We start from the raw sequence: 11,682 nt of genomic DNA, 5'->3' as shown, positions 1-11,682 counted from the left end.
TGAAATAAAATAAAAATAAATGGTGATGATGGGCCGGGCGCGGTGGCTCACGCCTGTAATCCCAGCACTTTGGGAGGCCGAGGCGGGAGGATCACCTGAGGTCAGGAGTTCGAGACCATCCTGACCAACACGGTGAAAACCCATTTCTACTAAAAATGCAAACATTAACCGGGCATGGTGGCAGGTGCCTGTAGTCCCAGCTACTCTGGATGCTGAGGCAGGAGAATCGCTTGAACTCATGAGGCGGAGTTTGCAGTGAGCTGAGATCCTGCCATTGCACTCCAGCCTGGGTGAAAAGAGCAAGACTGTCTCAACAAAGAAAAAAAAAACAAAAAACATTTCACAGACAGGGCACAGGGAGGTTAAAGCACTTGAAGGAGTTTTCAGGGGGCACCAAAAAGCTTGCATTTCAGGTGTGTGTTCCTTGTGCTTCAAGGAGCCCATTTGGCAAGGACTATTCCTGCGGGGAGGGTGGGAGTAAAACTGGATTTCCTGGGTCTGCAGAGCTGAGGACCCCAACCTGGTTTAGAGTGACTTCTTCGTGGCCCCCCTCCCCCTTGATCCCAGAGCCTTCCACTGGAATCTTGTCTTTTTTCCTCTTATTTTTAAAGGGATAGGTTAGTTCTGAGCAGGATTGGTCCTTCCTTCTGTGATGCAACAGTGCCCTCAAGTGATTCAGTGAAGCTTGAAATGTATCTTTGCAAGTGACTGAAGAATAAAGTAATATTTATCATGATTTACATTTTGCCTGCTTCCTTTTTTCTTTTGATTCTTTGGCTAAAGTAGGACTTGGTAATTTGTTCTAATTGTACTTAGAACCAACATTTATCTCAACAGTCTTCCTCAGTCAGTTCTCTCTCCACACCCCTTCCTGCCCACTTCCCATAAGACTCCTGCTGTGGAAAGTGTTGTTGTTTTTGAGACGGAGTCTCTCTCTGTCACCCAGGCTGGAGTGCAGTGGCGCGATCTCAGCTTACTGCAACCTCCGCCTCGTGGTTCAAGTGATTCCCCTGTTTCAACCTCCGAAGTAGCTGGAATTACAGGCACGCGCCACCACGCCCAGCTAAGTTTTGTATTTTTAGGAGAGATGGGATTTCACCATATTGGCCAGGCTGGTCTGGAACTCCTGACCTCAGGTGATCCACCCGCCTCGGCCTCCCAAAGTGCTGGGATGACAGGTGCCCGGACTCAGCTGCCTTCTTTCTAAGTCTGTGGGCTCGGCCTCATCCCCTGAGCAAGAAAAAAGTCCCACCCCTGAGTCAGTGCTGGGCGGGGCTCGGGGCAGCCGCCCGCCCTCCTGGGGACCCCAGGGGCCAGAGCCGGCAGACCTAGGGCGTGCCGACGCTTAGCCTTCTGGGAGTTGTAGTTTCGATGACCCAGGCTCTGCAAGCCTTAGTCGCGGTACCGGCGAGCGCGCAGCGCCTCCTGGGAGTTGTAGTTCCTAAGAGCCGGGCGGGCCTGATGCGCAGGCGCAGTCCACCCGGGCCTGGAGCGCTGGCCACTCCGCAGTGGCAGAAGTCTTGTCCTTCGCTCCTCTAAGGAAGGAGGTCCCAGGGTTTGTGTTGGCCCAGAAGGACCCGAGACTGAGTAGAAGCGGAGCCGACTCCACCAGGCTGGGAGGGGGCCGGCCGGCGCGTTCGGAGGTGATCCCGGGAGGCGAAAGTAACGGTGTGTAGTGTGCGCGTGCGCGCGTGTTCGTGCAGGTGTGTGACCGCGTGTGAGCCCGTCCCTGTGTGTCACTGTGTCTGCACCTGCTCACTCGGCGGTGCCAGCCCGTCACTGTGTCTGCACAGGCTTACTCGGCAGTGCTAACCTGTGCAGGTGTGTGACTACCTGTGAGCCCGTCCCTGTCACTGCGTCTGCACCTGCTCACTCGGCGGTGCCAGGCCGTGCAAGTGTGTGACTGCCTGTGAGCCCATCCCTGAGTGTCACTGTATCTGAACCTGGTCACTCAAAAGTGCCAGCCCAGACTGGTGTGTGACCGCGTGTGAGCCCGTCCCCGAGTGTCGCTGCGTCTGCACCTGCTCACTCGGTGGTGCCAGGCTGTGCAGGTGTGTGCCTGCCTGTGAGCCCGTCCCCGAGTGTCGCTGCGTCTGCACCTGCTCACTCAGCGGTGCCAGGCTGTGCAGGTGTGTGCCTGCCTGTGAGCCCGTCCCCGAGTGTCGCTGCGTCTGCACCTCCTCACTCAGCGGTGCCAGCCCAGGCAGGTGTGTGCCTGTCTGTGAGCCTGTCCCCGAGTATCGATGCGTCTGCACCTGCTCACTCGGCGGTGCCAGCCCGGGCAGGTGTGTGACTGCATGTAAAGGCATATGACACTTTATCGGTGTGTCATGTGCTCGTTCATGTCAAGCGGTGTCTGCGATTCGCAGCATTTCACATACACGTGTCACTGACTTTGGGCAAGTCCCAAAGTTCTCCTGGATGTGAGGTGTGTGACCCCACGTGTGCATGTCTGGGTGTGCCATTGTGTAGACTGGCTCGGCCTGCCAGCACAATGATGGGTGACCTGGATATGCGAGCCTGTAGAGTGCCATGCTGTCTGAAGTGTGTGCATCCACACACACGCGATGGAGACGCTGCACACGTGGGCTTTGGCCATGCTGGAGCTCTGTCCAGTGTGACTGCACACATGTCCAGCCATCCCCTGTGGGTGTGTCCCGGTGATGGCCTGCCTGTGTGGAGCAGGTGGTGTGTGTGACCTTGTCCCTCCCTGTGCACCTCTTCACACAGGGATGCTATGTGTGGGGCTGGGTGTGTGGCTACGTGTGCCCAGGACCCTGTGTGCATGTGCGAGTGTGGCTGCAGGTGAGGGCTTCCCACCTGTCTCCTTGCATAGGGGTTGGGAGGGTGACTGTGTGTCCCTGGAAATGGGTGTGGGTGTCTCTGCATGTCTGTGTGTGTCTGGGCGGGTATGATTGTGTATGACCCTGTGTGTGTCAGAGTGTGACGTCATGCATGTGTCTACCTGTAATCTTATAATAAGAAATATATGTTTACTCTTTATCCCCAGCTCCTGGTACCAGAGCCCCTAAAACCCTTAGAATTTCCTGAGTGACAAGGGTAAAAGGAGTGTCTTTTGCAGCTCTTAATAAGCCCCTTTCAACCACACCTCTGTTTATGCTAATGGAGGACTCCTGGTAGGCCCCTAGGATGGACTGGTTGCCAGGGGAGGTAGCCCTGAGGAGCATTCCAGCCTTCAGCCAGTCCCTACCTCCTGGGAGGGGAGAGGGCTGGAAATTGAGTTCATCACCGATGGCCAGTGTCATCACACCTATGTCAGTCATGCCTGTGTCATGGAACCCCCATAACTGCCCTAAACTTAGGGTTTGCCGAGCTCTGGGGTTGTCGAGCACCCAGAGAGGGCACAGTGCTCTGAGCCCCTCCCCATACGCTGCCCTGTGTGTCTTCCATCTGGCTATTCCCGAGTTGTGTCCTTTATTGGAAACCAGTAACAGTAAATAAAGCGTGTCCCTGAGTTCGATGAGCTGTGCGAGCAAATCACCAAACCCAAGGAGGGGGTGAGGTAGCTTTATGGCTGGTGGCTGCCTGTGCCTCCCAGCCAGAGCAGATTGGAGACTTGGTTGTTGGTGTGGAGAAAGCCCACGTGTCAGAAGTGCTGGGAGTAGACAGCTTTCTTCTACTGCCCCGGAGCAAGCCTGTGTCTCCCCTTGGGCTCCCGTGTGTGGGTGCACAATGCCCCAGGTTTACCCAACCCCGCTGTGAACCCACTTGCCCTCCCCCCACACACAAGGTGGGTACCCCTGCACACTCTGAGGATGCTGGTGGACGTGGTGCCTGAGCCGACCCAGCCTGGTCCCCACCAGCTGAGTTCTTACTAGCACACGTGACTTCCTGTGTGAGCTGACCCCCACCCCGCTCTACCTCGTCTTCCCTGCCTTGCACCTCAGTTGCTGTGTCCAACCCCACAACCCCTTTACCTTTCCTCTACCACCCTTGTCACCGTCCTGCCCTGGGACCTTTGCACTTGCTGTGTTCTCCACTCTGAACACAGACATCATCACTCCCTGCCTCAGGGCCTCCTCTTGTCCCCTTGCTGAGGCACACGCTGCGGGAAGAACATGTCAGGCAGAAAGAATAGCCCAAGCAAAAGCCCTGTATTGACCAGGTGTGGTTGGTGGTGCCTGCCTGTGATCCAGGCCCTTTGGCAGGCTGAGGTGAGAGGATCACTTGAGCCCAGGATTCCCAGGCTACAGCGAGCTATGATCACACTACTGCACTCCAGCCTGGGCAACAGAGCAAGAAAGACCCTGTCTCAAAGAGAAGAAAGGAAAAAAGCCCTATTTTAGGTCCTTTGGGGTGTGACAGAATGCCATACTCTGGTGGCTTAGAAACAGCACTTATTGGCCGGGCACAGTGGCACACGCCTGTAATCCCAGCACTATGGGAGGCCAAGGCGGGTGGATCATCTGAGGACAGGAGTTCGAGACCAGCCTGACTCATATGGTGAAACCCCATCTCTACTAAATACAAAAAAATTAGCCGGACATGGTGGCACACGCCTATAATCCCAGCTATGCAGGAGGCTGAGGCAGGAGAATCACTTGAACCCGGAAGGCGAAGGTTGCAGTGAGCCAACATCGTGCCATTGCACTCCAGCCTGGGCACCAAGAGCGAAACTCCCTCTCCAAAAAAAAAAAAAAAAAAAAAAAAGGAAGAAAAAAGAAAGAAAGAAACAACATTTATTTCTGCACAGTTCTGGAGGCTGGAAGTCCAAGGTCAAGGTGGCGGCAGGTTTGGTGTCTGGTGAGGGCTGCTTCCTGGTTCATAGACCGGGCCCCCTCTTGTTGTGTCTTCATTTGGAGGAAGGGGCAAGGGAGCCTTCCTGGTCTTCTTTTGTAAGGGCAGGAATCCAACGCCTGAGGGCTCCAGCCTCCTGTCATCACCACCTCCCAGAGGCCCCACCTGCCAGCACCACCACAAAGGGTTAGGATCTCACACAGGAAGTGGGGAGGACAAGCTTCAAACATAGCCTGCCCAGCAGCAGCAGGAGTGTGCCCGGAGGAGGCCGTGGCTGTGGCTGCAGCAGCATGAGCGCAGTACAGGGAAGGCGTCGTTGAGGATGAGGACAAGGGCTCAGGGAGAAGGCTGGCTTTTGACGGAGCCATTCGGGGTTTTCAGCAGGAGGACAAATGAGAGGAAGGACAGTGAGGCCAGGCGGCCTGGGTGTGGGCCCTGGGGTGGCCGCATCCGGAACCTCTCCCTGGGAGAAACTGGTGAACCTCTGTGTGGTGCTGCACAGCCCTGCACCTGCACGCTGGCGGTTACCCCTGTGTCCGTGCCTTGCAGACATTCCCGTGCCTGTGAATCGCCAGGCTCTTGTTCCCAAGCAGATTCAAATCGGGCCCAGGGAAGGCCTGAGCTCTGTGTGTGTCACAGGCCCCCAGGCGACGCTGAGGTTTCAGGCCAGGGTGGAGCCCTGCTGAATTCAGAGTGGAAATCGGGGACAAAGTGTCAAGGCTGCAGGACTCGGCCTCTGTGACACTGTGATATAACAAGGAATGTATCTTTGGTCTCCGCTGCAGGTCCCCAGCATAGATCTCCTAAAACTCTTGTAGATTGCGGAGCTAGGAGGAGCTTTCATTCCAATATTTGGTCTTTGATCCCAGTTTCTGACACAGAGCTTCCAAATGCCTTGGAATTTCCTAGGAGGGTCTTTTGACCTTTTTTTCTAAAGAGGTGACTCTCGGTGGGCTCCTGGACAGCCTCAGGATGGGGGTGGTTGCCACGGGAACCAACCACTTGATCTGAGGGTTGGGACTTTCAGCCCCATCCCAACGCCTACCTCCATGGAGGGGAGAGGGCCTGAAGGTTGAGCTGATCACCTGTGGCCAATGAGTCAATCAATCCTGCCTACATAAGGAAGCCACCATAAAAACCCAAGAGGACAGGGTTTGCGGAGCTTCCAGACAGCTGAACACATGGAGGTTCCTGGAGGGTGCCCCCAGGGAGGCCAGGGAAGCTCCACGCCCCTTCCCCCATACCTTGCCCTATGTAGCTCTCCATCTGTATCCTTTAAATGATCCTTTGTATTAAACCAGTAAATGTAAGTGCTTCTCTGAGTTCTGTGAGTCACTCCAGCCCATTAACTGAGCCCAAGGAAGCAGCCGTGGGAACCCTGATTTATAGGTCAGAAGTGCAGGTGACAACTTACTGCTGGTGACGGCCATCTGAGATGGGGCAGGCTTGTGGGACTGAGCCTCAGTTTGTGGGGTCTGCACCAATATTGGGTAGACAGTGTTGGAATGGAGGTTAGTTGTGGGATGCCCAACTGGCATCTGCTGGAGTGGTTGTTGCTGGAGAGAAATTCCCACACGTGTGGGTGACCAGTGGTGAAGAGTCCTGTCCTGAGTGGTGAGAGTAGGGAAATCACAGGGGGTTATGCCTATACCTCCCACAGCTGCAGGTCATGCACCTGCCCCGTGTGCCCATTGAGAGGAGAGGGATGTCACCTTGCCTGGATCCCTCTGAGATTGAGAGCCTGGATGTATGACCCACCCCCCATGCATCCTTCCCAGGTTTCCTGTCCCTGGTGTGTGTTTCTGTGTTCCACACACACCCTGTTGCCCTGTCTCTGCTGGGATGGGGACTTGAGGAGAGCTCAGAGGCTGTGAATGCAACTTTGGGCACAGCAGGGAGTAGCGTGGAGGCACTGATGGGGGTCTGTAGACAGAGCGATGTAATGCAGGGGTTGGGGGGCACTGGACCCTCTGGATCCAAACCAGCAGGGTCTTTCCGGTGTTTGCGGGAGTAAATCTTCACCCCCAGGATGAGCCAGAGAGGCCTCCACTCAGCCCCTGATCCCAGAGGGCAGAGCTCAAGGCCCAGCACTGTCTGCTGTATGCACACAGCCTACTAGTTGGTTCAGGGAATGCCTGTGTGTGAGGGGCTGAGCCCACACTTAACATGAGGCCAAGTTTCCTGAGAGCCCCACCATGGCCCTCAGGAGAAGGGGAGGCTGGAGCCCTGTTTAGAGAGAGAAAACCAGGCAGAACCTCAGAGCAGGTAGCCACTTACCTGCAGCCACACAGCCTGGAAAGGCCCCCCCAGCAGTGTGAGCCCCTCCTCTGGGGCTAGCCCCAGTACGATGGATCCACAGGCAGCTGCCTCCTTCCCTCTCTCAGTAACAGGCAGTCATTTGTCCGTCTGTCTTCCCATTCTATTAGAACTAAAGTATCAGAAGTCAGTGGTGAGTTTCTGTCCAGCGTGCAGGTCCAGTGTACACCAGGCAATTGGTATAAATCCTTCAGCATCACAGCCCCACTAGAAGTAAGTAAATGTATGGCTTCTGTTATGGCTTTCTAAAAAGCACAGTGATTTCCTGGGCTTACATAAAAACAGATCCCTGTTTTCCTCTGAGAATGTGGAAAGCACAGACAGGGTAACCTACAACAGCTTGAGGTCACCATCTCTAATGAGGACCCTGGGCCCAGGGGCCAGCTTGAACCTCTGAGCCTGGGAGACCCTGGGCAGCTCCTTCACTGCCAGAGCCCTGTAGAAGGGGGGCATAGTGAGTTGAATAGTGTCCCCCATAATGTGAAATCTGGGATCGCTGTTGGCTGATTCTGTGTGGGGAGGGCTCTCTTCCTGGTTTACAGACGGCCGCCTTCTCCCCGTGTCCTCACACGCAGAGAGGGCAGAGAGAGCAGAGAGTAAGTGAGCCCCCTGGAGTCTCCTCTTATAAGGACACTAATCCTATTAAGAAGGGTGCCTCATGACCTAATCATCCTCCAAAGGCCCCACATCAAACACTGTCACACTGGGAATTAAAGTTTCAACTGATTTTTTCCCCAGAAAAGAAAACTGTCTTTCCAGGTATCTTAGCTCCGGCTTACAAACAAACACACACATCACAGATTAGGTGGCTGAAGCAACAAACACTTATTTCTTCACAGTGCTAGAGGATGGGAGTCCGAGATTAGGGTGCCAGCATGGTCAGGCCATGCTGAGGGCTCACTTCCTGGCTTGCAGATGGCTGGCTGCCTTCTTGCCATGTGTTCACCTGACAGCGACCTCTGGTGTTGCTTCCTCTTCTTATCAAAATATTAGTCCCGGCCAAGCGCAGTGGCTCACACCTGTAATCCCAGCACTTTGGGAGGCCAAGGCGGGTGGAACACACGGTCAGGAGTTTGAGACCAGCCTGGCTAATATGGTGAAACTTGGTCTCTACTAAAAATTCAAAAATTAGTCAGGCATGGTGGCATGCGCCTGTAGTCCCAGCTACTCCAGAGGCTGAGGCAGGAGAATTGCTTGAACCCCGGAGGCAGAGGTTGCAGTGAGCCAAGACTGTGCCACTGCACTCCAGTCTGGGCAACAGAGCAAGACTCCATGTCAAAAAAAAAAAAAAAAATTAGTCCCATTGTGGGGGCCCCACCCTCATGACGCCTTCTAAACCTAATCACCTCCCAAAGGCACCATCTCCAAAAAGCATCACCTTGGGAGTTATGGCTTCCATGTATACATTTTGAGGGGTACTATTCAGTACACAGCACCAGATTACAAGGCCATATTTTAAGAGCTGACAGATTCATGCTTTTTTTTCTTTTAATTTCAGGGATGTTTTAAATTTGTTTTTAGTTCCATTAAATCACTGATTCCCAACTGGGGGCAATTTTGTCCCCAGGAGAGGGGACACCTGGCAGTGTCTGGAGACTTTAAAAAAAAAATTCAGACAGGGTCTCACACTGTCACCCAGGCTAGAGGGCAGCAGTGTGATCACCACTCACTGCAGCCCCAACCTCCTGAGCTCAGGTGATCCTCTTGCCTCAGCCTTCTGAGTAGCTGGGACCACAGGTGCCCAACACCATACCTGGCTAATTTTTTTTTTTCATTTGTAGAGATGAGATCTTGCTGTGTTGCCCAGGCAGCAGACAGTTTGAGACAGTTTGCTGGTCTCAAACTCCTGGGTTCAAGCAACCACCTGCCTTGGCCTCCCAAAGTGCTGGGATTACAGGCATGAGCCACCACATCGTTGTTACAACTCGGGGATTGAGGGGTAGTGTCCCTGGCATCCAGTGTGGACAGACCAGGGACGCTGCTCAACATCTCACGACCCACAGGATGGGTCCTGCCACACCAAATTATTGGACCCAAAATGTCACTGGCACAGAGGTCCAGGGACCCCAGGCTAAGTCTTTCCCAGTTCAGCTGTTAGCCATTTTTCCAGCTCAGGACAAGTGACAATGTTTCATTTTTTTTTTTTCTATCTTTTGCCTTTCAGACCCAGAGAAGAAATGTGAGATCAAGACAGCAGCCCAGGGATTGAGGATGGAGGGACTCTTGAGCGTCGCCCTCCAGGGCGCAGAGTTGGAAGGAAACTGGAAACGCCAGGGCCGGCTTGAGGACCTGCAGGAAAACCAGGAAAGCTGTCCAGAGCCAGAGGCCGTGGCCTGCAAAGGAGACCCTGCCAGGGACGACATCCAGGAACGCGATGAATTCAGCCGAATCCCAAGAACCATATCGAGCCCTGCTGCTACCCAAGCCAGTGTCCCCGATGACAGCAGGCCCCAGAGGTGCAGTGCGCCCGGGAAGAGCCGGAAGCAGAGGCATCCTGACAGCCGCCAGCGGGAGAGAGGTGGCGGCCCCAAGAAGCCGTGGAAATGCGGGGACTGCGGGAAGGCCTTCAGCTACTGTTCTGCGTTCATCTTGCACCAGCGAATCCACACCGGGGAGAAGCCGTTCGCGTGCTCCGAGTGCGGCAAGGCCTTCAGCCAGAGCGTGCACCTGACCCTGCACCAGCGCACCCACACGGGCGAGAAGCCCTACGCGTGCCACGAGTGCGGCAAGGCCTTCAGCCAGGGCTCGTACCTGGCGTCCCACTGGCGCACGCACACGGGCGAGAGGCCGCACCGCTGCGCCGACTGCGGCAAGGCCTTCACGCGCGTCACGCACCTGACCCAGCACCGGCGCGTGCACACGGGCGAGCGGCCCTACGCGTGCGCCCAGTGCGCCAAGGCGTTCCGCAACCGCTCCTCCCTGATCGAGCACCAGCGCATCCACACCGGCGAGAAGCCCTACGAGTGCGCCGCGTGCGCCAAGGCCTTCCGCTTCTCCTCGGCGCTCATCCGCCACCAGCGCATCCACACGGAAGACAAGCCCTACCGCTGCGGCCAGTGCGCCAAGGCCTTCACGCAGATCGCGCACCTGACCCAGCACCGGCGCGTGCACACGGGCGAGAAGCCCTACACGTGCCAGGACTGCGGCGCGCTCTTCAGCCAGAGCGCCTCTCTGGCCGAGCACCGGCGCATCCACACGGGCGAGAAGCCCTACGCGTGCGGCCAGTGCGCCAAGGCCTTCACCCAGGTGTCGCACCTGACGCAGCACCAGCGCACGCACACCGGAGAGCGGCCCTACCCCTGCCACGACTGCGGCAAGAGCTTCAGCAACCGCTCCCACCTCCTCCAGCACCGCCTCGTGCACACCGGTGAGCGGCCCTACAGGTGCCTGCAGTGCGGGGCCGCCTTCAGCCACGTGTCCTCGCTCATCGAGCACCAGAAGATCCACACCGGGGAGCGGCCCTACAAGTGCGGCGAGTGCGGCAAGGCCTTCAGCCAGGGCTCCTCGCTCACCCTGCACCAGCGCACGCACACGGGCGAGCGGCCCTACGCCTGCCCCGAGTGCGGCAAGGCCTTCAGCAACCGCTCCTACCTGATCCAGCACCACATCGTGCACACCGGGGAGAAGCCCTACGAGTGCAGCGGCTGCGGGAAGGCCTTCAGCTTCTCCTCCGCGCTCATCCGACACCAGAGGACACATGCAGACAGTGCCGGACGCCTTTGCCCAGCTCCTACGCCTGACTCAACACCTGGGCTCTCACAGGGAGAAGCCTGTTAACAGGGGTGCCCTAGCAGAAATCCGCGTGGACCAGCAGAAGATTAAGAGCAGAGGTTAACTGGGGCCGTGTACACCAGGCGCTGCACTAACTGCATGCCTCCTTTCCTACCTCACAATGCTGTGGGGGAGATACTGTGTTATCCCCAATGCTTCCTGTGAGGAAACCGAGGCTCAGAGAAGCTTGTTAACTTGCCTGAGGGCACAAAGTGGGGAAGACACAGGGCTGGGACTGTACCTCAGTCCCAGATACCTCAGTCTGTATCTGCCAGACTCCCCTGTGGTCTCCCTGGTGCAAAATTATAAATGGGGCACAGGCAAGTAGACCTGCAGAAACACCTATGGCTGGCCTTTTCTTTCTCTTTCTTTCTTTCCTTCCCTCCCTCCCTCCCTCCCTTTCTTCTTTTTTTTTTTTCAAGACAGAGTCTCAGTCTGTCACTCAGGCTAGAGTGCAGTGGTGCGATCTCGGCTCACTGCAACCTCCGCCTCCCGGGTTCAAGCGATTCCCCTGCCTCAGCCTCCCAAGTAGCTGGGATTACAGGCACGCGCCACCACACCCGGACTAATTTTTTTATATTTTAGTAGAGGCGGGGTTTCACCATGTTGGCTAGGATGGTCGCGATCTCCTGACCTCGTTATCAACCCGCCTTGGCCTCCCAAAGTGCTGGGATTACAGGTGTGAGCCAATACACCCGACCTAATTTTTGTATTTTTATTAGAGGCAGGGTTTCACTCTGTTGGCCAGGCTGGTCTCGAACTCCTAACCTCGGGCGATCCGCCCACCTTGGCCTCCCAAAGTGCAGGCCTGAGCCACTGTGCCTGGCCAGCTGGCCT

General features: G+C 56.0%; 1 protein-coding gene across 1 annotated transcript; it reads left to right on the top strand.

Moving 5' to 3' along the window:
- The first annotated feature begins 1,474 nt into the window (after positions 1-1,474).
- On the top strand, positions 1,475-11,257 carry ZNF835 (zinc finger protein 835). The gene is made up of 2 exons (XM_033224585.1): positions 1,475-1,668; positions 9,239-11,257. Exon 2 carries the CDS (start codon positions 9,286-9,288, stop codon positions 10,849-10,851), a length of 1,566 nt encoding a protein of 521 aa, XP_033080476.1. The 5' UTR covers positions 1,475-1,668; positions 9,239-9,285; the 3' UTR covers positions 10,852-11,257.
- The last annotated feature ends 425 nt before the right edge of the window (positions 11,258-11,682 follow it).

Source organism: Trachypithecus francoisi, unplaced genomic scaffold (assembly GCF_009764315.1).
Source record: "Trachypithecus francoisi isolate TF-2019V2 unplaced genomic scaffold, Tfra_2.0 Lachesis_group12, whole genome shotgun sequence".
NCBI classification, from domain to species: domain Eukaryota; kingdom Metazoa; phylum Chordata; class Mammalia; order Primates; family Cercopithecidae; genus Trachypithecus; species Trachypithecus francoisi.
The sequence above is the reverse complement of the archived record's forward strand: the minus strand, read 5'-3'. Positions and strand labels throughout refer to the sequence as shown.